At 40.3% G+C, this 26,190-nt stretch overlaps 1 protein-coding gene across 1 annotated transcript in view; it reads right to left on the bottom strand.

The window, feature by feature from the left end:
* Window positions 1-15,193: 15,193 nt before the first annotated feature.
* NKD1 (NKD inhibitor of WNT signaling pathway 1) overlaps window positions 15,194-26,190 on the bottom strand; it is a 107,117-nt gene continuing 96,120 nt past the window's right edge. The window contains exons 7-10 of the mRNA XM_066327877.1: window positions 24,535-24,682; window positions 23,402-23,486; window positions 19,494-19,624; window positions 15,194-18,750 (exon numbers count right to left, since the gene is read on the bottom strand). Coding sequence (XP_066183974.1) covers window positions 18,176-18,750; window positions 19,494-19,624; window positions 23,402-23,486; window positions 24,535-24,682 — 939 coding nt within the window. The 3' untranslated portion in view covers window positions 15,194-18,175. The remainder of the gene's footprint in view (window positions 18,751-19,493; window positions 19,625-23,401; window positions 23,487-24,534; window positions 24,683-26,190) is intronic.

Raw genomic sequence — 26,190 nt, forward strand, 5'->3', positions numbered from 1 at the left:
TGACATTCAGTAGGAATTTTTCCAAGAGCTCTCCACAGGGTAGTGCAGTTGCACACCATCTGTAGGAAAGCTTTCCCATTCTTGAATTTTCCAAGGCATTTCTTTACTGGACATGAAATCCACAGGTTGATGACAAAACTATGAAAAAAATCCAAGTTTAGAGAAATTATTTAGCAACTGAGACTTAAAATTGGGCCGGATCTCCTTTGCTTATATCTGTGATCTGTAGGTTAGCAGGTACTATAGCCAGCTCAAAGAAATCACAATCAGATGATGTCTTTTCACTTTTGTCCCACCTTATTGGAGAAAAAAACATATCTCAGTGTTGACTTTGGACTTTTCCTGAGCCTCTTCCACACCTAATCCTCTTCAGTCAAAATAGTCTGAATCTGGCAAGGAGATCTGGAAGGAAGTAAAGGTCCTCTTTTATCCAGAATTTTGTCTCTGCACAATATTTCATTAAAGTAGAAAGAGAGGAAGAAAAATTCAAGAAATGCAAGAGATGATAGATAGCTTTCCAGAGAAAACTTAGGCATTCTCTTTAATAATATTGATATCTTCTCATAAGATGTCGCTCATGTAAGAATGAAAACAGATAAGGTGTCAATGTTCCCATGCATTATGCCCTCATTTCTCTTTTATAAGTTATTATCCTGAGGCTACAAATTTTCCATGGAGTTTTAGGCAGCTCAGAATATGTGTTCTTAAACAGAAAAAGGCACTCAATGTTTATGATTGTCTCTCCCCCATATTCAAAGTGCTAGTTAATGCTGTTTTCTTGTGGTTACTCTCAACTAACAGAAGAAAAGCCTGATGAGAATGTAAGTGGCCTGACTGACGCTGTGCAGTTTTACCCCTTATTTCCCTGTATTCCTGTGGATATCCATTCCTTAACTGTCATGCATGAAACATCCAGTCATTTCTATGTTCTGACAGGTATTTCTGATCATAATGGACAAGACTCAGTGTCATACAGGTCACTCCGCACAAAAGCAGCCTGGCTATGCCTGGAAACCCACCTACATACATTCCTTATTCAGATACACCCCACTGCAACAGGCACCACTGCAAGGTTTCTATTCCCTGCTCATCAGTCTAAACTGTTTTGCTGTCTCAGTCCTGTTTGCAGTAGACAGATGGTAATATTAAGACATTGCTGCATTTCAGCCTGGAGCCCTGCAGAGCTGTCTCAGCAAGGCAAAATCCTGGCTGGCTCAGAGCCTGGGCTCCCCTTGCAGCCCCTGTGGGTGCTCCCTGTTCCAGGGCAGTGTGCCTGCTGCACTTGCTCTGTGAGTAAATCAAGCAAAGCACACTCAGTTCATCAAACCGACTTTTTACAGCTTCAGAAATAATGAAAAAGAATTATAAATTTAATGCTAGCAGCTGGAAGAGCAGAAACACCCTTTTTTGCAGCTAAGTTTCTAATAACATCACTGGATGTCGTGGTCCTGAAAATTATAGGGTTTGGGTCCAGAAAGTGCCTTCTCCTTCACCCCCACACTGCTCAGCCTCCCCAGGTGACTGTCACTCTGTTAGAGTTTCTAGATCCTCAGAACAGGGTTAAATAATTGACACTTTCATTTGTTTGATTCAGCATACAGCTTTTGCCAGTGTTCAGACACTAGGGACCACAAAGCAGCCACAATAAATTTCCAAAATGCACTGTGCTGGTTTAGACTTTCCTCTCTGATGCTTTTCCCAGTATTAACTCCGTATCTTCTGAAAATTACACATTGTCAAATTAAGCACAGTTGGTGGCACATTTATTATTGTTAAGTAAAGCCAATGAAAGAGCATTCATTTCTTACAGAACAACAAGGATTTTTACAGAATTCCTGTCTTGGTTCCACACTTTTTAAAAAATCCACTTTTTCTTAATCTCCTAAACTTGGGCTAAGCAGAGTTTTGAGGTTTGCAGAGCTGTTCTCCAGCTGAGTGTTTCCTTTTAGATATGCACACCTCCTTGTTGGACATTCATTATCAAACCTTGTGTTTGCCTTTTATCTACAAGTCCTCTTCAGTGTTCAGCATAAACTACACGGACACCTTGCAGATTGACATTTCTTCATTCATGCTTTACCTTAAACAGCATGCGAAGACATCAAAGAAGAGGAGCCGACTTTGATGTTACAAAATGAAAAACGCCTCATGATTTGCCAAGACCAGGGGAACTTGTAGTTTGCTCTTTTTTTTTTTCTCTCCCCTTAAAGAAATACTACTGCTTTCCCCATGGATATGTGAAAATCTTTGCCATTTTCACCAAACCCGTAAAAACATTTTGTTCCAGTAAAAAAAACAAGCCAGATCTCATTGCAGTCTGTTAAAAAATGGGCCCCAGGACCTAAACTACAGTGGCTTGAACACACCCTTTATTTAAAGAGCTTTTTTGTTTCTCACCTGTGTCTTTGCACACTACAATTGTCATGACCCCCAGCATCACCTCACTAATAATGATAATGACAGTGCATGGGCTGAGTTTTTCATTCACGGGTCACTGAGAGGGATTTAGAAAAACATGGTCATTCCAATACTGTAGATAAAGGAATTGTGCAATGAGAGATGTTATTTGGTTTGGCCATGATAGCAAATAGCCAGCAATAAAACAGAGCTGTCCCAATTCCTTGGCTCAGCAACTCACTCTGATCATGAAATCAAAGGTGATTTCCTCAGCACCAAAACAGACCCAAAAAGTGCCAATAACCCTGGGAGGAGGCTGGGCATACCTTGTCAGAAGGTGCCACACAGCCTAAGAGGAAAGGCCAGATTTGGTCCAGAGCTCAGGATCCTATTGTTTTGAATACTGGGAAGGGAGGTTTGCCTTGAGTGTTTTCTTTCACTGTTTGAAGAGCTGCCCTGTCCTTATAAGGACAGAAGGAATGTGCATAATTAGTCCAAGGCTAGAGAACAGAGACATTCAAAATGAACATTTGTTATTGATTTCCCAGGCTGCAGTGGAACTGAGAAGAATATCATGAGAGGAAAAGATATGTAATTAAATGTGATTTGCTCGAACGCTGCCAAGCGAGGTCACTGCATATGTATCATTCAACTGCATTGCTTCAACATAAAGTGCACAGTCCCTCTCCCTGGCACAAAATCCTTTGATTAACCAGCCTCCCTTCACTGGTGGAAGGGGCCAGCCCTTTTGTTGTTTTGCTGCCGGCAGAGTTGCTTGTGCTATTTCTTTAAGACTCTTCATCAGATGTGGTTTGTCAGGAACATGCCCAGACTGTAAGTCAGAACAGAGCTCATTTTCTTTGATGTGCATTTGTAGTGTGCCTGCTCCAAAAGGAGGGGAATGAAAACTTTGGTCACACTGTTAATCTGCAGGAACTACATTTTAAGCAACTGGATGTGAATGGACTATGCACAAACTGCAAAGTTTGGCTACTCCTTTCAAACAGAATTTTATCAACAATTGGTGCCAACACAAGAACGTATGTCAAACACTTAACCACAACCAAGTCAGGAGGAATGTGTTTAGTCCAGACCTTCTTCTATAGAAAGACTTTTTATTTTCAGTTTAGGGCCTGAATTTTTCCAAAACAACACAAATAGCTGCTTTAACCTCATTTATTGTTGTAATGTGCTCAAGACTAGCACAGATATGATCAGTTTGGCTGTTTGGCTCTGGTTTTATAGGTTTTGTACTCAAGGCTTTTACCCTCTAGCAAGTGTTTTGCATACTAAAATATCTGAAAGTGAAAGGGTTACACTTCCTTGAAGGTCCACTTGAATGGCTGTGAGAAGAAAGCCAAAATGGTAATCACATCCCTATGAGATCATATTGAAAGCAGCCATGCCTATTGCTCAGACTCTTCTGATGTTGCAGGGGTCTGTAAAACATTTAATCACTGGAGTTTCAAGAAGTTGATATTTGTTGTGAGTACTGTAGAAAGCACTCGTCTTAGATAAAATGCTGCCTGGTAATGCTCTTACAGCTACATGAGCCAGAATGCAATCGAATATCCATGGTGATTTAGCCTTGCACCGTCATCCCAGAGAAGGGGATGCAGGATTTTCACAGCTACATAGCGGTGGATTAATATAACTATTCATTACAATTCATGGGAGGCCTGATCCAGCCTCTGTCAGCGGAAGGAAAGATGCCATTTGATTTTACTGGGGTTTTGTGTTTCTAATCCTGTAACTGCCCTCCAATACCACAGAAGCTTCTCCAGGGCTCTCTATTACTCTGCTGCCCAGGTGGCACCTCTACAGCTGCTGGTCTGCTCTTATCACTCAGTGGAGGCCAGGTGATCCTAATTCTGCCAGGCAGCTAAGCATTGCCACAGAGAGGTTTAATAGCTAAATCTTGTCCACCTTGCTTTTATTTATTCAAGCTTGTGAAGTTCTGACTGACCTAAAATTGAAGTTTGGCATAAACCACGTCAATGCCTGTCTTGGGAAGAAATGAATAATGGAGTTTTGAAGATGGCTCTGCAAAAACTCACAGACGAGACTGTGTGTGGATGAAACCCAAGTAGCTCCACAAACAATGTACCTTTCCTCTGACCCAAAATGTGCTGGGAGCCAAGACACAACCCTCTTTAGCCTATCTTCCTTAAACTGCCATCAATCTCTATCCAGTTAAGCTGGTACTGAATAAACCTTTTATTAAGACTATATTTTGAGGAAGTGCTTCTCCACCAATGGCATGGTTTGAAGATTGCTTTGAAAGATGCAGAAATCAAGCTAAATGTGGACTAAGATTAAAGAGCAAATCACTCACACAGTGGGTCAATTCAGATGACCCCTTCTGGTTTCTTGCAAACCTGTTAACTGTCAATGCAACTTGAAATACTGGAGAAAGGTAGTTTATGCCTCTCAGCTGGTTAAAACCAAACAGACACCTGAGCCCATTTTATTGTAAAGGTTTTGTCTTTGCTGCCATTGCTGAGCAGCAGAATGAGCAAGTTTGTAGGTACCAAGGGCGAAAGATGGTTCAGTATATGGTTATATTTTGTCCTTTGTGCCTATACAATCCAAATACACATTAGATGAAAAAGCCTACCTGGTGTGTTAGAGCCAAACAAATGAAAAGGATGCCTCTGACCAAAGAGCACTGAGTTTTCAGAGACAGCTCCTGAAATATGCCAGGTTTGAGAATGGAAGCTTCAGAGCATCAATCCTTTCCCCTTGGCTGACAGGCTCTTGCAAAAGAATAGAAGAGGTTTTCCAGCAGATATTTTGAGTGTCAGGGAAAAAAAAAACCCTCATGAATTAATGTGGATTTTGAGGAGAATGATATTGCCTAAAAATACCATTGTTAGTACAGGCTTTTTGACAGACTTGGCAGGTTTCTATAGCACCTTCTGACTATATGAAGTTGTGTGTGTGACTTAACCTTTTTATTTCTGCCTTTTGGAGTTTAGTCTCTGTCACTGTTGCCCTCTGCATTCAACTCTTCTGAACCCTCAGTGCTCCTGACACTCATTGTTATTCTGCTCTCTGCTTTCAACAATATTCCAGTGAGATTCCCTCCCTGTCAAAGCACTGACTCAGTCTACCTTAGAAAACTCTAAGGATCTATTGATTTCTAAGAAACAAGTGAATATTTCTAGTTTCGCTATCATTATTACCTGGCCAAAATGCCAGGATTAAAATGTTTAACAGAAAAAAAAGGGTTCTTAATTTTATTTATATCACTCCCAGTAAAAGTAATTTCATATTTTAGTGTTTTGCTGTGCTTGAGGGTTGAATATTTTTAAGAACTATTTGTCAGCATCACATTCACTTCCCACCTGCTTTGCTGCTACTGTCCAAGTCCCACACCATGACCCCAATTTCAGGCTGCCTAGCAGATATTGTTGAAAAGAACTGTTTGGAGGCATAAGGATTAGCCAGGTGAAATCCTGTGTGATCCCTTTGTTTTACAGGCCAAACACTAAAAAGCACACCATCTATAAGCCATTCTTACGCCCCTTTTTTCATGAGCCCAAAAGAAGCTCTGGTCAAATCACCATAAATATTCTCATTAAGCATTAGCTCGTTCTTAAGGAAAGAGTTGTCAGTATAAACTGCAAGAAGCCCTTTTTAGCTTTGTAAAAGCTGTGTAGCAGCAGGCTAGAGGTGGGAAGGTAAAGGAAGCAGATTAAGCTCTCATGTAGTGTTGTGGCAGTTTAAGACACCCATATCCTGTCACAAACTACACCCTCACCTCTAGCAGCAGCACCCACTTCTCTACCGTTGTTGATGTGTTCACACATCAGGGAATTCCCCAGCCTGCAAGGGCCTCATTTCTAGGCATGGTTTGAGCCAGGCTGAAGACTTGGTGAGGTGCAGCCAGCAGGGACTGCAGCTCCCCGAGGCCAGGCTGCAGCTTCTGCTGCTCCTGCACTCCTGCAGCCTCCCCACAGCACTGCCAGGACCCTCTGACAGCCCAGTGTCTCACCTGAACACACCCAGGAGATCCACAAGAGAAAAAAACAATGCCTCCCACCCTCTCTGAAATCTTCTGCAATTTTGGCAGAAAACCACTTCACCTGTCTTTAAAGACCTAAGAAATGCTACTGGACTTTGAATTATTATAAACATCCATCTAAAAGTATCATCTACATACTTGTCTCCTTACCTGAGAAGCTCAGTAGTAGAATTTAAACATGTGAACTCCACTAGTAATAAGCAAAAATCTAAGAGCGAAAAAAAATCAATCTATTGCAAATGGCCAATACAGCAAATAAGAGCTGACACTTATTTCTAACTGAGGTTCTACAGTATCAAACAAAATGATTAAGGATGATCTGGGTCTAACAAAATGCATGAGCAATTTAGGGTCTTACTGTAAAAAAATAGCTTTTTTTTCTTTTTTTTTTTTTTTTTCTTTTGATTCCTGCACTGCACAGCAGCCTTAACAATGTGTCTACATGTTCCAAGCCTGACAGCCTACAGGACATCAGCTTTCCTGTGCATGAAGACGTAGCTTTCTTCATCCTTAGTTCCCTCAACGAGTCAGTTACTTGTGGGTTGAAGTTAAAAAAGTTTGGGTTGAGCACTTAGACCTCAAAGACTGAAAAATGGGGCTGTTAAAAGATTAAATCAGGAACACCTTAGAAAAAGGGTCACAATAAAGTAAGTGTGTGTATCTCATCATAACTGGATTCCTGGTTATTAGGCATGAGGTAGCCTGAAAACCCTTCTGAAAACTCAAGGTTTCAGCTGAGAGATCAAGTCTGGAATTAAAATTGAGTTAAATTTAAATTCCAGAGTTCACTGAATGCTGTACTGGAGTAAAAGAAAGTCTGTCCTATGCTTTGAGTTGAAACAGCTTAGCAAGGCAAACTTAAAGCTGACTCTTATACTTACAAAAAAGAGCATCACTCCGCCATGAGCATTTTCATCCTTCAGTCTCTAGCTGAGCATCATTACAAGCAAACAATTCAAACCTGTCACAGCCCCTCAAGCTCTACAACTTACAACCTGCTGCAAAACCACACTTGAGCCAAGCCTTTCTTGGAACTTACTAGAGCAGCTCCTGGGATGACTGCCCCAAAGTGTGCCTTCTGCCTCCTGCTGGAGCATAAGAGACTTTGAAACATCACAAATTCATTTTCCACATGGAAGATGATTTTCAGATTAATTTCTCTCTTCTATCCTTATGGTGGTTTTTCACCCAGAAAAAAAGGGGGCAGGAGGAAGTGGGGGGTGTGGTGAATCCTGGCTCATATGCAGTCTACATCAAAGTTACCAGGGCTACAAACCAGTTAGGAAACAAGCTGACAGACCTAGCCAAGACTGCTGGGCCCCCTGAAGGAAAAAAAGAAATGACTGAAAGATGTCAGAGGAGGAAAAATAAAAAATGAAAGTCCATCCTGTTGTGCTAAGCTGCTCAGAGCATGCCCACTTCATCCTATTTAGGGTGAAAGTGTCTAATAGTATATCTGACTGGGGAAAAAAAAAAAAACAAACACAAAAAAAAAAAAAAAAAACTAAAGCAAGAAACTTAATTCAAAAGTGCTGAGCATTTTTCACGCTATTTCCCTGACACTGGGTGCTGCTGAGGGGCTGCAAGGGGCAGGCACAGCCTGTGCTGGGAGAAGGGATGGCACCAGGGCAGAGCCTGGGCTGTGGGGGACACAGCCAGTGACAAATGGAGCAGTGATTCCATCAAAGGGAGAGGAACAGAGCTGATCAAAACAAGCAGAAGGCACTGTTCTGTCTGGTCTGTACACTCTGTACGCTGCCACTTGGGAACTCAATTAGTCCACATGCTTTGTGTTTCTATCTTGAGTCTGATGGCATACAGCTGTTCTTTTCAGCATCGCTGCCTCCTGCCCTTTCCCTGCTCTTGGGGAACGCTTGCACTTAGAAAAGGTGGGATTGCCTCGAGTGTAACCCTCTGCCAGCCCTTGCTGATTGCTTAGAACAGAGCGTTTTGGCCCAAATCATGAGGTAAATTGTTTCATAACCTCATGGGAGTTTTCAGACCTGTCCAGGGATGGGCAGGAGTCTCAGAGTGACCATCACAGGGCCACCCTTCAGAGCCAAAATGCTGAAAAAACAAAAATTGAACCCTTTTCAGGGCAATCTTACCTGCTGGGGTGAGGGGGAAGCATCCTTGAGTCATTATCAGCATGAGGTGAGGGGACAGAGCTGGTTCTGCTTCCCACCTCAGCTGAAGTGGATTTGTGGCAGAAGAACAAGCTCTGGACACGAAGTATGAAGGGACACAGATTATTTTAGGATCTTGAGAACTGGCACTTTCCCTGTGGCCTGCCGTGACAGACTGTGACCAAGATTGTGCAAGGATATAGAAATAAAAAAATCACTCCAGGACTGAGGCTGTGGTGATCCATTCATACTAAAATGCAGGAAAGAATATCTACTGAAGGTGCCCAGCTGGCCAATGAAGCCAAAATTGGGAGAAGACTCAGGAATGAGGCATGAGCTCCCACTCCTGGTTGCCTCTGTGCTCAGCATCAGGGTAAGCCTCAGCACCCCCATTTAGAGCACAGGGAGGAGGACAAAGCTGGCTTTATAGCCAGAGTCTGCCCAGGGAATGCCCCTATGCACTACAGCTAATAAATGAAGGTCTTCAAAACCCCTTGGCTGATGTCACTCCTTGCACAGGGTGTCCCAGCCCTGGCCTTTGAGCTGGGACATTCCTATCTCCCAGCTGGAATGCAGCCAGCACCCCCAAGCCTGGCTGTAACCTCCCAGCTCAGAGAGCAGCTCATTTTTCTGAGCAGTTAAGAAGTTACACATTCATCTACTCCCGAGGTTTAACCATATCAGTATCCTCCACCTCCTGCCTCCCTCATTAGTTTTTGTCTCTTGTAATCATTTTTTTTCTCATAGTCTAGAAATCCCTGCTTGGCTACCTTGACAGTGATGGTAATGTCAGGTGCAGCACATCATGCCACACTCATGAGTTTTACATTCCTACAACATGCCAGACTTTGATACAATTACAGCTTGGCGGCATATCTTAATTTATGTTACAATATTGCTGCGGTGATATCAGAGACAAATGTTTAATTCACAGAAACTCCGTTTCAAACTACAGTCCCTGAATGCAAACAGCAGACTTCAATATTTTTTTCATCAATTTCTTAGTTCATAAAAATCAATTTTTGTAGAGTTTTTACACTGTACATAAAAGACTGTGGCATCAATTAGCCTTAATTCTTTTTTTTTTTCTTTTTTGGAAACCTCTTTGTAAGAAAATCTCATATTTCAGCAATTTGCATTATCCACACAATCTGCTTTGAAGTTCTAAGTTATGGTAAGAAAAGGATCCACTTATCTGCACATAAAAAATGTTCAAAGCTTATAAATTCCCTGAAACAGATGTACATTATCATTGGATTTGCCTTTCTCTCTTTGCTGTTGCATGGCTAATAGAGTTTCATGTGCCCCCTCACATCCTCCCCATTTAGCATCTTTTCTCTACAGAAGCATGCACCCTACTGTGCCAATCCACACTTCAAAGATTTCTGTCTATCTATTAGAAACAAAGCACAAAGTGAGAACATATGGCCCCTTTTAAATTTCCCACATTTAAGTCAATATCGTTTCTTTTCTCCTTTGGCAAAGAAACATAATAAGGTTTATCTTCTCCCTTCCTAAATCTGCTGGCTCTCTCAAACTGCTTGTGCCAATTCAGCAGTTACTTTGCAGTATCAGACTTGGCAGCACATATGAAAACAAAATCTCTAATTTTTTAAATTGCTTTTATTTCTTCAGATCAAGAAGATGCATTTAAATGATGAAAAAGGACAAAATGTAACTGCACACTTTCAGATAAGTGGATTTTAAACCCATGAAAGGGCACAACAGAAAGTCAACAGCAAAAAAAAAAAAAATTGTCTTGTTCAAGTTCTATTCATGGTGACATCTTTCTAAACTGACTGAAGGGATGGAAGAGTATTCTGGAACCCAAGGCCTTGCTGCACCTGCTTGTCACATGTGCCAGAGGCTCCACAGAGCCCCAGAGCTGGGGCTGATCAGACACGGAGACACTGACACCCCTCTGGGGACAGGAACTGTTCCTTGTCTCAATGCCTTTGGCTCCTCAGTTTTCCCTGTTGGTGTCACAGATGTAGTGAACATTCCTCCTGTGTGCCAGGGAGAAGGAATTTTGGGCCATTCCTTGGAGTGGCTCCATCCTGCACATCCTTGGGGAGGTGAGTAAGAGCTCATGGTGAGATCTGCTGTCCAGTGCATTTCCTTTGCAATTGTAGGCCACAGAAGGAGTATTCAAAGGAACACAGGCTCCAAGTAAAACAAACTTCATTAACTATTGTTAGAAAGATCAGCAGACACATAATATCCTGTGAGTGCCGAATTCCTGATTCAATTATAGCAAAAGGGGTTGCAGTGATGATGTTTTTAGCAGAGAAAGGAATGGAAGTCCTGCCCTGCTCCTGAAAACACAATTACTTTCTCCTTTAATTCAGTTACCAGCTAAAATTACTCCCTGTTTCAGGTCGTAAGACATCAAGACTGTAATCTTTGAATTATTTTAGCATCCATTTATTAGACCAGGAAAGTTCTAATAAAAACCTGTCCCTAACCAGTGCAAGCTCTGAGTGTCCCAGGGCCCTGATTCCATGACAGTATAAATTGAATTCTTCTGTTGATCCAGTAAAGCTGCACAAAATTTCCAGTGAAATCCATGGAAGTCATGTGCTCAGAGCCACTGAGGGTTGTGGCCCTAGCAGATGGCACACTCAAACAGCAAGTTGTGATTATGGACATCAAAAGTAAAAAATATTCCCTGAAAAGGCTGTAAAGAGACTGGAGGAATGTGAGGCCCACAGAGCTGCCTTATTGCTTCCCTTCATACTTCTGCACTTACTGGAAACTCCGAGTCTCTTTAATTGAGCTTTTCCTCCCCTCCACTCCTCGCTGGGTGAGAGGGTTAATTGCTTTGGACTGGAACATTACAGTTTTTGTACTCCTGCTTCCTACTGGCACATTGAGCATGCAGAGCTGCTGTGTGCACACACCACAGAGGAGCCCCCAGCACTTGGAGCAGGGATGAGAACAGCTCCAGACCTCCCAGCCATGGGATGAGAGCAGCTCCAGACCTCCCAGCTGCGAGTATCTATAGAGCACCCTATCTATGGCTTTGAAAATCAGCACTGGCCAAGTGAGACCTTCATGCTAATTGCCATAGCATTTCACTGTTTATCTTAGTCGAACTAGCATTACCAGTCATGGTTGTTAACAACCTCAAGTGGCACTTTATTCATCTATCAACAGCCTTACCCTGTGAACAAGCAAGCAAAGAACTATAAACACCCACTCCAAAGTCACTCTGTAGGTTTAGGCTGAAGCCCACAGAAAAAAGGCTGTTCACAGATCATCAGAGAGCAGACAAAATACAAGCTCCAAACCAACGTTTTAATCTACAAAGTTTTATTTGTCTTTTTAAACTTGTAAACCATAAAAAGAGCTTATCAAATATGTGAAATTAGTACAAGAAAAAAAATGATGACTCATAATAAATTGCATTTGTAACGTCCAAATTCCAAGACATGCATGGGGCTCTTCTGCTTCCATTTATGAAGCTGAAAACAAATTTGGCCCAGTTTGTTAGGTGTCTTATTAGAAAATTCTCAAAGCCTCAGCATGCTACACTTTGTGAATAGAACAGAATGGGAAGGATTAAATGCAACAAGCACTCAGCACCAGAAGGATCTGAACCCCAAATCTTCATCCACAAAACACAACACCAAAGGAGTACATACATCCCTTAGCTGGCAGTGATTAGAAGCAGCTTTGTCTCCATGGACTAGGCACTCAAAGGAAGTCACACACCCCATCCACCTCACAGACATGTCCTAGAAGCCAGAGAGCACAAGGCACATCATCACCAGTGTGCCTGCTACTGTCCACATTTGCCCATCACCAAATTTATGAAGCTCCTTAACATTGTCTTCAACATAGCTAAAAAAACTTGGAAACTTTTGACTCTCAGACCCCAGAACACCACCCTGATGAGACAACCAACAGGTCCAGTCTGTCATTCCTTGTGGTATAAAGGTTGTCTTCTGTGTCAGCAGATTTCACAGGCATGGTTAGTGCTTGGTGTTTAGAAAAATCAGGGCAGATACTGAAACTTTGGGTAACATTTGACCAACGTCTGTGTGTTTGTAGTCAAAAGGATAAAGAACTGATAACACTATTCAAAATGTATTCTAAGGAATATCCAAAATATCTGTAGAAACACCTCTGCTTCCAAAAACATTTCCCTCAGCTTGGACAGGGACTCAGGAAAACGGGGATCTTTCCTTTTTCTGCCACAGCCCCATATCTGCAACTTTCCTGCCTTGTGCCTCCCCCTGTATGCTGGAGATTTACCTCTTATAGAAAGTTTTTCAAGTTTTCCCAGTGAAAAGCATTCTACAAGCTACTGTTGCTGTTTTATGAGCAAAAACTGTACCATAAGAGATTCATAAGATTAATATGAAAAAAATTGCTCCAAACAATTCTCTTCTTCTGCCTCTAGTGTGTCTCCCCCAGCCCCTCTGTTGGACAGCCCTGTGCTATCCCTACACTTCTCAAATCTTTCCATCTTTCCCTTGCCAGTCTTTCTTCACAGCTCTAACCCTCACAGTAATCTGCCTGAATTGTCCTTAAATCCTGCTAGTTTAAAACAAAGAAATTAGAAGACTTCCTCCTTATGACTCTTACCATTTTAGCTCATTTAGGATTAAATTATCTAGAAATATATAGAAATATATAGAAATATAAAAGTAAATTAAAGCATCATTGAAAACCTCATTATTTAATAACTGTAATGCAAGTTTCAATAAGATGCATTTCAACATATATTGAGTAATTTCAATATAATTTGTTTTTCTCTATCTGTTCCTTTCAGACCATTTTAAGCACATTTTAAATGTGCACAGAATAACAAAAAAACCCCAAAACTTCCAAATCAAATCAACTCAACATCTGGTCAAATATGCAAACAAAATACATTACTATGTCATAAATAGAGGCTGGTTTTGCTGTTAAGTGCATTAGGAAAAAATCTTTCAGAAGCTATTTAGAAAACACATTAAGTTCAATTTTTAGTTCATGGATTTTCAAACATGTTTCTGCTGGTATATTAAAAAAAAAAAAAAAAAAAAAAAAGTCTGACAATTAAGAGGATGCTGAATAAGATTTGGTTCCCAGTAAAGCCATGAATAAGTCATGTTTGAAAATGTATTTTCAGATCTTGATGAATTGCATCAAGGTAATTAAAGGTGAGACTTGATTAGCTGACATGTTTCCAAACATGAACATTCTTGCCTGTACTCCAGGCAAAAATTATGGTGAATGTTTTTGCAAATTTCCAAGCATGATGAATTTTTCTCAAGTATAATATAGGCCCAAAGGGGCCCAACTTTCCTGTTAATTGGAATACAAATGAAATCTGTCATTCAGTAATTGAGGTACACGATGACATATGGAGAACAGTATGCATTCATCAGAGCTGTGTGTTTATGTGGCAACTTGTGGACCAAAAGCACACACAGTGCTCATCCCTTTAGAAGAAATCCCCTCTGTCAGAATCCATTTTGTTCCACTCTAACTTCTGCCAGAGGACACACTCACACACACACCCCACACACCTTTAGAGCCCTTCTCCAGCTAAACACTGCTGCTCCGTGCTCACCATGACTACTGTAGAAGGACCATAAAGAGGTCATACTTCTGGTCATATATTTGGGGCTGGTCTGCCAAAAATGCCAGGAGAATCTGTACCTCATCAGCCAAGGGCAGAACTGGGTCTCCATCTCTAACAATGACAAAATGACCTGTGGCTGTTTCAAAGACCTTTGGAAGTGCCTTGAGGTCCTCCAATGATATCAATGTAAAGAGCATTTGCTGCTAATCTTAATTAATTTACCAGCTTGATCTCTTACAGCAAAACTTCCATTTACCATGAGCAAACCCAACAGCAGTAAGATGCAGAGAAAATAAATACTGAAGTTACTGGTTGCACGTTATGCAGACTTCAAGCCCACCTTCCTGGAATGAAATTATAGGCACCCTGTAGCAGTGGGAACCTGGAAGTCCTGCCAGAGACTTCACTGGGACAGAGATTTTACTTCACAGCCTTAGCTTAAGCTCATTTGCATTGTGGACATGAAGTTGTGAGAAGAGCTTAGCAATCCTTTTCAGAACACTGTCCTCCTCAGAACTGCAGCTGGTAGAGATGAGCAAAATTTTTCCATTGAATTTTTTCAGCAAATAGTGCAAACATCAGGATTGACTTCATTTTGCTGAACTGCCTTGTGTAAAAACAGAAGAAGGAAGTGAAAAGTCTGGAGTTTTCATCTGAAATTACTTAATTCCACTCCATTTTACTTTTCCATATTAACAATATACTCTTTTGATATTTTTTCTTTGGAAATAAATATTTTGTTTAACCAGAAACTAAACTCAAATTTTGATTCAGCTACGGTTTTTAACAACTTAAAACAATATTTTTTCTTTTTTTTAGGAAAAAGTTTTCAGAATTAAGAACAAGATGAAATATCAGTTATTCAACACAGGTCCAACAGCAGAGGACAAGAAATTTAACTTTGAAACTTGATATTTTAAATATTAGACCAAAGCATACCCAGTCCATACGTAATTTCCTGATCCTGTTCCCAAAAATGTTAATGCAAGCTCTTTCATCAGTGGGATCTGCAAACACTGACAGCAATTGCAATAGGCCCCTGAAATCCACAACAAGAAGAAAGAAATATACTTTCTGAACTAGTAAAACTTTAATCAACAGGGGGTTCTCTTGGCACAGTTTTTGCTGTTAAATAAATAAAGCATTTAGTCAAAACCATCTATATTTACTATACAAAATACTGAAAAGCAAACATATTTAAAAGATACGGAAATTTAAGGTTCTGTGAAAAGAAACTGTGCTACATGTTATTCACACTTATAATGCACATAACACAACTGCAACACAGTATTTAGATACTGTATATTCATACATGGCTGGTGTAAAGTTTTCATAAGGGGATGCCATGTTATTAAAATGTATTTGTGTCTCACAGTCTCTGAGCAAGGCAGAATTTGTCTTTTGAATGTCCAAATATAATAAACCAAAACAAATCAATGCCAGGCTGTAACAAATGGTCATGTCAGAGTTCACTTGGCACACTTCTCAGTCAGATGGGATTTTGGTAGTGGTGCCGTTTTCTTTTCCAGCAAAATATCTTTGGGTGAAGGAGCAGTTTTACTCCCTTGCTGCCCTTTCTTAGAAAACCCCACAATTCTGAAAGCACTCGAGTTTTCCAAAATGCTTTCTGGTTTTCAGCAACAATCTGCATTAAAAAAAAATTACTAAGAAAAATTTCCACCTCTCGGTCTTTCTGGCATATGCTCTACTGAAAAGAGAACAGCTTTAATTACTTCTTGAAAACAAATAGCATGGCATCCCTTCTTAGATGGAATGTACACTGTGTGTTTGCATGCGGTATAATGTAAGTCACTTGAATACATCAGACTTTTTTAACACTATAATATAAATAAGCTTATTCCTTCTACTAGACATATAAATGCCTTTTTTTTGTTTTTTGCAGTCCATAATTATATATACATTGAAAAAGAATGATACACAAGCAGCAAAAAAGGCTTAGACTAGAACAACTCAGTGGTAACTAACCAAATTCGTGGCCTTTTCATATTTTCAACACAGAAAATTCTGCATATAAATATTTTTGGACTTTAGGAATTTTAAAATAAACAGAACAGTATAGTTGTCACACAGATCAAACACATTTTAAAAACATTTTGTTAGATTTTACAGAACACGCTGTTGACAGCTAAAAAAAGTAAAATAAAATAAACCAGATTTTTTAAAGGGGACAATAAGTCTAAACATCTGCTGATCCAGGGAGACAAGAGACGGACCCAATTACCATGAAGCAGTGATTATATTCCAATTCCAGAAGAAGGCAAGGCTTCCCACTGTTCTTTACAAGGTGATGTCTCTGTGTTCTTAGAAAGGACAACATCGCCCTAAAACTGGTCAGCAGTAAGGTAATACCCCATTTTGGACTGATCAAAACTCTAGTCAGAAAACAAAAAACACCCTAATCATAAAGGGCTTATAACAACGTTGGATAATTACATTTTACAATATATACTATTGACAAAATACCACAACATTAAAAATAATTAAAACCAAAAGCAAATACATTTATAGAACAATTATGTCTTTATGTGTAGGAGTTCTCTACTTTAATGTTCCTAAAGAAATGTAGGTGTTTTCCAGTCACTTTCTACCTGCAAAATGGTGATCTGTACAAAACCCAACCCAAATCTGGGCTCCACAGAAAGCAAAATTCAATGTATTGACCCTTTTTTTTTTTTTTCCACTTTTCTAATTTCCTTTTGCCCTTCAAATTTCTCAGCAGCCATTAAGGTCTTCTGAGTGTGGTCTGATTCTCCTTCATGGAATGGAAGCCCTTTGCTATGGAAAAAGTAGGAAGAATCCAGAAAGATTGTGAATGATGTTTTTTATACACATCTCTAAAATGGGAGAAGCACAAACTGATAGGTGCTTGGGAAATTCAAACTGGAGGCACCAAGAAAACGCCATGGCATATGTTTCTAAAAAGTTAAAGTTACTGTTGTGGAAAAAAACAAATATAATGTTAATATTCAAACCACAGATTTCTAAAACACAACAAAATGTACCTGAGAGTGTGCATATTTATATATATATATTTATATTTATATTTTATATATATTTGCCAACATTTAAAGTGAGAAAGTATATTTTCCTCAATTCTTTCTCAAAACAAAGAACTGTGGATTTAAACAAAACAACCCCCCCCCCACCCCAATCAACCCCTCTCCTTCTCAAACCCCCATGAATGATACTTATGGCCCAAGCACTAAAGTCTAGTGATGCTTTGGAAAACCCAGTTTCACATCCTCCTCTTTTCAAATGGTACCCCAAACAGAGTGGAGAATAAGTAAGAGAAAACCCCCCCCAAAAAAAGAAGTATATTTAAATATTACACAGTATATAACAGACTGTACTTGTGTCAAAGAAGAATCTCCAAGAAAATAAAGTGTAAGTCGTACAAATGTAGCCCTGTTGACAAGTTTAGCTAATATTTCCTTGCAATTAAGATGATTTGAAAGGATGTGAACACAAACAGGCTACATGAACACAGTATATTAAAATTCCCCCCTGTAGCACATTACAATCAATAAAAAGAAAATAAAATCTGAATAATACTAGAGGTAGCAGCTGTTTGTATTTTCCATTATCTGAGTATCTCTGGAGTCCAACCCTTCCAACATTGCTCCCCTGATGAAAGGCTTGTGTGCGATCAGCCGACGTACAGCAGAGTGGAAAGCTCGATGTCTGCAAGTGTTTGAAGTGTATCTTTCCGAGTACAATGGAAGTAGTACTTGTACACAAGTGCCTTGATGACCTGTATTAAATCACAGCTCAAAAAGCTATGGCTGTTTGCTGTTTTACAAGCCACTTAAAAAAAAAAAATATCCACAAGGTGTTTGAGTAAGCTATGCAGTTCCACAACATATAAATAGGGTGAGTTTCAAGAGTTCCATATAACCTCTAAAATATATGCTAGCTGAATATTAATGGAGTAATGATAACATTAATCATAGTAATGCCTTAGTTCTGGTATCACAAGAACGCATTTCCTTCATTTGGGATGATTCTTGGAGGATGTTGGTGGGATCTCCTCTATGTCTGGTAGAAGTGGTGGTAGTGGTGGTGGTGCTCGTGGTGGTGGTGGTGCTCATGTCTTTGTATCATTTGTCCCACTTGGCCTTCATATAAAATGACTGTGGGCAGGTCTCTCACATGTTCCTTTTCCACAACTGTCCCCGGAGACTGGAAGGTTTTGCACATTTGGTGATTCTCCTTTGCCCTCTGCTTATGCTTCTTGTGGATCTGTTGGGATTGCAAGGGAAGGTACGGGAGGTTCTGGCCCACCCGTGCACTTGGGGAAGCCATGGGCAAGGGCACCCCTTGAAAAGGTTTATTTCTAACTGCCCTTCCAGGGTGCACAGGGGCAACATTTTTGCCCTGGGCTTTGGGAGACCTCACAAAGTGCTTGTTTGAGTCCTGGTTCCGGAGCCTCTGTTGGATATCTGCAATCTTGGCATAGGAACTCTCGGCCAGATTGATGTGGTTTGGATCCACCACTTGAGATTTCCTATGGTGAGCATGGAAGGTCTCAGGCTCATGAGAACGGGATCTAGTTTGATTCACAATTCTGCCTGGTGGGTCATGTTTTTGAGCTGCTGGAGGAGATCCTAGGAAATAACAAGCTGAGTTAGTCATCTAGTATTTCAAAGTTTTAATTAGTAGCATGCAGTTGGCAGGGATAGCATTATCGGCAGAACAAATTTTTCCTAAGGAAGTGAATGCAATTATAGCTGTCTAGTTTAATTACATTTAATAATTCTGGCCAGTAAATAATACACAAATATGAATACCTATCTAGAGAAGACTGAACATGTGTATGTGTGTGTGTGTGCATGTGTGTGTATAAAAATCCTTATGTTACCAACTCTTGGTCATCAAATTAACTGTGAGGGGAATAGTAAAAGCCTGGCAGAGGGCAGGGAAATGAAGGAAATCCAAATCTCTTTGATTTGAGGACTAGAGCCAAAATTCCAGGTATGAACACACATTCTCCTATTTTTGGGTCAGTAGAGAGTATAAAATATGTGCTGGTCTCATCTTGGGAACAAGCTCCAACATCCAAAAGTCAATCCTTGCCTCACCCGTAGACTAAACTTAATAATTTAGATGTAAAGATTGTTCTCCTAGGCTCAGCTCCAAGTTTAGCTACACAAACAAGTACATCAAAGCAGCCTTGCAGCAGATTAGCCACTCTGTTGTGATATCACCTTCACTAGTAATTATCTTGCTGTATTCACAGTCCTGTCCCTGAGTCACTACAGACAAATCACACAGCTTCACAATTCACTGTGCATGATATGGAACATGCAACTGAAGAAAGAAAAGATTATGAGGTTACATCATAAATTACCTGGCCCAAATTTTGATGTGTAGTTTTCTATTCCTGCAAGATCCAAATAGTGGTTTCTCCTTTCAATGTTTTCATCAACACAGTGACGATAGCACCCACTTTGCTCTGGATTGTTCTCACTCTGGTGGTATCTGTCAGCAGGAGGCAAAATTACAATTCAGCACAACTTCTTTAAAGTTCTTATCACCATCTGCAAACCAGCAACTAATGGACCCTTTGAAGTGACAGGAGCTGCTCACAAAGAAACAACACTTGAAATTCTGGATGACCAGATCTGCTATGATGATAGGCCTAAACTGACTGTTCCTTCCCCTCATATAAACCAACCTGATGTTGCAAAGCAAAGGAGGCCTTCAAATTGCTTCACACATGTAAAAGCAAATAAAACCACTCCTGGCATTTATTGCTTTCTGTCTTAAGGCCAAATCATTCAACTGATTCTCCGATTTGGACATGCCAAAGAAAATCTGCTGTTTGATTCATGACCATTCCCACTGCTGTGAGGAAGTGCTGGGGTAATCCAGATAAATGTTCATGTGCTCCTGCTGCAGCAAGGCAGGCAACTGCACAGGTGTGGTAACTGGAGAGAGCCTGGGAAGAGAAGGTGTTGGTAGGACACTCAGGAGGTAACTGCTGCTTTCAAAAATATAATTAATAAGGTCAGATCAGACACTGGCTTTAGAATCCCAACTCCTTTTCTTGCTCAGCTTTGCAATTTTATTTATAGCAGAGCTATTTCCTGAGAATGAATATCTGAAATACCATTCATTTATGAGGCAGAAAAAAAACAGGCAGAAGTTTACAGTATTGTAGCCCACAATGCTGAACAATTTAATTCAGCAATTTAAATGGGAAGTCTGCAAATATGAACAGTATTTTCAACATAACAAACAGGATAGGCAGAAAACTCTTGCTTAAGTTGCTGCTTGTCATTCAGACTGCTCAGTCTCCATGACCATGAGATTGACTCTGTTATTTCTCCATGCAAGTGCACTGATGTCAACCTAACACCAGAATTTGGCCTTGTATCCTACAGCAGTGGCTAAATATGGGCTCTGTACTGTATGGTGCCCAGTAGTCTGCTTTTAGTCTATTAACACATTTCCAAGTTTCCAGAGGCTGCTGGTCCCCCTGAGCTTTGGCACAAATGGCTTTCCTGGTCTAGCTTGTACTGTTCAGGGACATTACAGAACTGAGGCCCCTCGTGTCTCTGTCAGACACAGGTCTGCAGTTTCTTTGATAAAAGTCACAAGACTTAACCTACTTGGAAGATCCTTTTTGCTCTACTTTGATAGAGGTAGAGTCTCCTGAATGGAGGAGAGCCTGCCTGGAAACCAGGTAAGGTTTAAAGATTCTGAGTCGGCTTTGAACTCCAGAAGCAACATGGGGTACAGTCAAAAAAAAAAAAAAAAAAAAAAAAAAAAAAAAAAAAAAAAAAAAGGAATGCCCAGATATTTTCTACTTTTTGGATACCTAACCAACTCAGTACCTTTCCTATCTCAGACAAACTTTAAGGTTGTTACACTATAGCATGGCATCATCAAAGATCTCTGGGGCTAGAACTTGCCTAACTGCAGTGCCAGGCATGAATCACCTACAGAAACCATTGGGACTTGCACACATGTGCTGAAGACAATGCACAGTTAACCCAGAAAAAACGTCATTGAGCTTGATCCAACACAATTAAGCAACACTATATACAGCACTGTCTGTTGGAAATGAAGTTAACAGGGAACCTGTTATTTTGTTACTGTAATAAATTCAATCTCTCATCAAGACAGAGAAGAAAAAATTGCTGCCACAGCCCTACACTCTAATAACTTTCTTACATGCAAGATGACGTTCAACAGTACTCATGCAAATGCACAGAGTGAAGCAATTATACACTGATGAGAGATGTGCTCCACTGTCAAAGGGAACTCCAAGCACTTCTGAGAACTGAAGTGTCTGGCATCCAGGCCCACAGTGCTGTCCTGCAAACACATGGCAAGGCTTGGGCAGGCATCAGCCATGCCTCAAGGACTGTGTAAAAACACAGTGCTGTTACTGGGTTTGGGCTTGGTTTGGTTTTGGTTTTAATAAAAAATGGCAGCTGCTAAAGTGTTTGTGAAGTGTATGAAAGTCCTTTCCAAAATTCCCACGCTGATGTGTCATCCTGATGGCACCAAGCACACAACAATAGAGCAGGAAAGGGGAAGAGAGCAGTGACAGAGCACAGGGCAGAAAATGCAGGGACATCCCCTGAAAGCCTCACTCACTGAGAACACAGAGTTTAAGTCAGTCAGGGAGAACCAGGCTATCTAGCCATGAATCTAGCTACTTATCTTGATACTCATATTAGCCCTACAGGTGAAAATTCCTGCCTGTAGCTTCCAGCAAATGAAAAATCCAACCCATCTATCTCCCAACCTTCAGGATAAAAACATTTCTATCCATTTTATCTTGAATATTAATGTTATCTTGCCTAGAATTCCTAAGTGACTGAACACGTGAAACGTGCACTTCTCACAAGTTCTCATTGCTGATTTCAAAGGGGAAAGCAACTGCATTAATATTGTGAGATTCTGATCTGCGCCTCAGCAGCTTTCCTGAGGGTTGTCAGCTTGGCCAGAGTGCACAAACACACCCTGAAACACACACAGTGTGAACAGAACAATCTTCAACCCGTCTACATGTAGTGGGGTGCAACAAAAACTGGCAGATGCTGGCCATTGATAAACTCAGCTCAAGACACAGATTTGTTCTGTGGACGAAGCCTCTCACCAAAGGAATGAGGAGGGCAAACATTTTATCCCAATGTTTGATCCTTCCATGACTGTGGATTGAATTGGAAGTGTCTGCTGTTCATAAAAACACTACATTTACAGAGCCAGGACTTTAAAGTGGATAAGAGGGGGACTTCAAACTGAAAGGGGATTTTTGCACTAGATTATCAAACAAAACCTGTCTTTCGAATTCACACAGGGCAAAACTTTGCTGATGAGCAGAGGGAATCTGCACACCACATCCAGGCCAGCAAGGAAAACCACAGAGTATTCTTCAGTTCGTAGAAGAATTTGTGCAGAGTTGCTGACACAAGATTAATAGTAATTTTATTCTTCTTTTAATCTGAAATTTGATTGTACTGGGATTTGCTGACTGGGATAACTCATGAGCATTTTTTCTCCATCCAAAAAAGGGAGGTACTGTTCTCTTGTCAGTTTTAATAAGACTGAATGCTCCTTCTCTTGATAAATTTGTTATGTATCCAGAGAAATATCCCTAAATCTAAGGAAAGCCAAAAGTTTGGGTTTTTTTTTTTCTTTTTTAAATTTGCAGCTGAAGAAACAAACATAACTAATGAGTCAATGTCATTACTGTAACATTTCAGCAAACACTTCCCCCTGCCTTATGGGCAGTGTCTGTTAAGAAACATAAAATCCTAAAATATATCAAATCTACACCAAGATGACCTGTTAGCACTCTGCTTGGGTTATGAGCTGGTAACCAAGTTAGCCCATGCAAATCTTGGCAGTATTTGAGTTGATGAGTGAAAAAGATGGGCTGGAAGAAAGACAGAGAAAGGCAGGAGATGGCTGCAAAGGAGAAGACAAGGTTTTAGGACACTTTTAGCCAAAAAGCTGTGCTATTAACTTCACTTATTTCCAGATGGCATCTAAAAAGACAATTCAGATCCTCAAAAGAGCTCATAGATAAATAAAATTTCAGGATTCTTTCTTTTTTGTTTGTTTTGTTTTAATTTAAGTATCCAGCTATGGAATCTGGTCTTAAGTCTGCAATGAAAACTCCTGTAATTCTTCTATTTTGAAATAATCTTTAAAAATAAGACAAGCAAACAAGAAATCAGTGGTTAAGGTTTAATCAGAGGTATCCAGTGGCTGTCAGGAGCCAAGGTTCATTCCCCTCACCTGAGGGAAGCCCTCTGCTTCTTCTCTGAACTTCTTCCTTCTTCATTAGCTTTGTTTTCAGCTCTGTGCCTGGCACTCTGCAAATCTGCCAAGAGAAAGTACATTATTGTCACATTGCTGTCCTTGCTGATCAGCACAAACAACACTGTACATTGCAAATACAACTGTTCATGTCAGCAGATCAGGGTGTGATGTATCATCGCATGTAACCTTCTCTGTCTCACTTTTGCCCACACACAGATTTCATTCAGATGTAGCCTCGACTGCAGGGTATCAGTCAGGGTGAGGTTTACCTGCACTCCATGTGCCAGCCCAGGTGGAGCCACATTCACTGACAGGCTCAGTGTGGGCAATTCAGTGCTGTACCACCTCATCACCTAACTCCCCAGCAGTGAGAATCTGCCTGCTCCTGAGGGAGTGATTGTTTTATTAAAATTGAGTAGAATTGATTAAAATTGATTGTTTTATTAAAATTGAGATCTCCTTTTAGATCTGATGCCTACCTTTTCTACTGAAGCATTATTTTAAATACTTTTAGGTATTTCAGTTAAGTACTCTAACTACTGAAGTAATTATGCTGATACAATTATTATTACAGTGAACATAAGATGGAAAAGCCATCAGGACACAAACATTTTTATAATGGCAGACTCTGCCAGCACAGAAAATGCGCAATTTTTAGGCACAGATTCTTTAAGTTTACTTATGCCTAATTATTTATTTTTACCCAGCAGCACTGGTAGCTATGCACAGACAAGAAACTTTTTATACTCCTACACCTGCTTCCACACAAACCAAGTGCTGCAATATCATCAGAGACAAAGTGGTGCAAGTCAAGAAGGCCTTAGATCTGCCCCTGAGTGCACAAAGACAATTCATGACATGGGTTACTGCTGCTTCCAAAAGAAGCAATCCATCAGAAAGGGGAGCCCTCATTTGCTAATGAGACACTGAAAGGAGGGCAGGTAATTTCACAGTCAAGATCATAAAGCAGCACCATGGGGTTTAAAATACCCACATAATTATTTGCCTTTAAGTATGTATGTATTTGTATCAACAAAATATGGAGATGGATTTTCAAGGGACTCTGGAAGTCTTTTGTATTTTTTCTCTGGCTGATTGCACATCCTTACCAGTATGATTTAACAAGATACTCTTTTTCTTCTGGCTGCCATCTGGTGCCACAGTAAGTTTCACTCGCAGAGTTTTGCTGGAACTAGGAGAATGGTTTACTGATGCATCAACTACCTCATAGATGGTATGAAGCAGGCTGGTAATGTCCTGGAGTTGGATTGAAACACAAAAAAACACAGTATTGTGAAAATGGCATGAAACCTACAGCTTTGATGCTTACAATTGTTTCGGATTTGGCACTATTAAATGCTGAAGTACCCTCAGAAGACACTGAATTTAGAAGACTTCAACTTGCACATAGCATTACAATCTTCACCAAACGGGTTTATGAACTGGGGCAAAGCAGATCAAAACAATAACAACAGCACAAGATATGCAGGTTTCCCAGGCTCTCAATCAGCAAGACGGTGTTCTGCCTTTTCTTTTCTCTGATTTACACAGAACCTAGGGATAATCATTCATATCCCACTAAAAATTCAGTTCACATGGCCAAAACACATGCATCAATTGAAGAAAATCTTGAACATTACAGTCTTCCTATTTGTTTGGGTTTGGAGTTTTTTGTGGTTTTTTGGGGTTTTTTTCCTTGGCATAGTTAAATAATTGATTATCTAGAGGAAAATCAGTAAGAAAAGTGGCAGAACTGTAAATTTCAGGTTTGGAAATAAATTATGTCTGTCTGAATGTCACCTTGCCATCTGTGTTCTAGCTTATTTTTCAAAATTCAACCAGTTTTAAAAGCACATTTTCTAAAAACACACTGCAAATATTATCCAGTCAGGCCTATTACAGAATCTTCTTCTCAGATCTCTTTGAAGGCAATGGGATGAGAACAGAGGCTTACACATCTGGCTATATTGAAAAGAACACCAGCCAATTTTAACAAGCCAGTGGTTTCAAACAGGAGAAACCCTGTTTAGTAGTAGCTGGTGATGCTCAAAGTATCAGGTTGATTTTGATTTCTCAGCCAGGCTCAAAACAGGGTACTACCTGAAATTACCAGGATGAAAAGGGGATCTCTGGGCTCCCTGATTTTCCTCAAAGGGATTTTACCCAAACTGATCTTGGGCACCAACCTAAAGCCAAAGCACTCTGATAAAGTATTCTGGTCATGGCAGGCTATAAAGAGCCCACTGAATGAATATCTGAGAACTTCTCTATGCTGGTCTTTCCTTTCCTTGATCTATTCTACTACCAAAGCTCTTTCCAGATGCCTGCAAGCACAAAGGAAATACCTAAATCATCTTTTGTTAGGCATAACCGGTTCCTAGGATTAGCAGTCAGGTCTATAAAAATTCAAATTCAATCTTCCTTTGCTCAGGAGTGACACCTGCAACACAGGCAGCTCAAAGTTTAGTATGCCCTAATGGAGTCCCCCACCACTTTAGTAATCAATATACTAGGCAGCCCTCATTATGGAACCAGCTTTAATGATGACACAGAAATACTAATTTCTACTCACACAGAATTTAGGGAACTACTGACCTTATGGCCAGGACCAATCATATTATAGTAGATTTTTTTCCAGCTCAAAAGTAAGAATGAATAACTAAATCCTAGAGGGCCCTAACTTTGTCTTAACATGTAACCTCTCTAACTCTGCACTCAGGGGAATTTCTCCAGACTTATAAGTTCAAGACAATATATTCATAAAA

This window comes from Sylvia atricapilla, chromosome 12, assembly GCF_009819655.1.
Source record: "Sylvia atricapilla isolate bSylAtr1 chromosome 12, bSylAtr1.pri, whole genome shotgun sequence".
Taxonomy (NCBI): Eukaryota; Metazoa; Chordata; class Aves; order Passeriformes; family Sylviidae; genus Sylvia; species Sylvia atricapilla.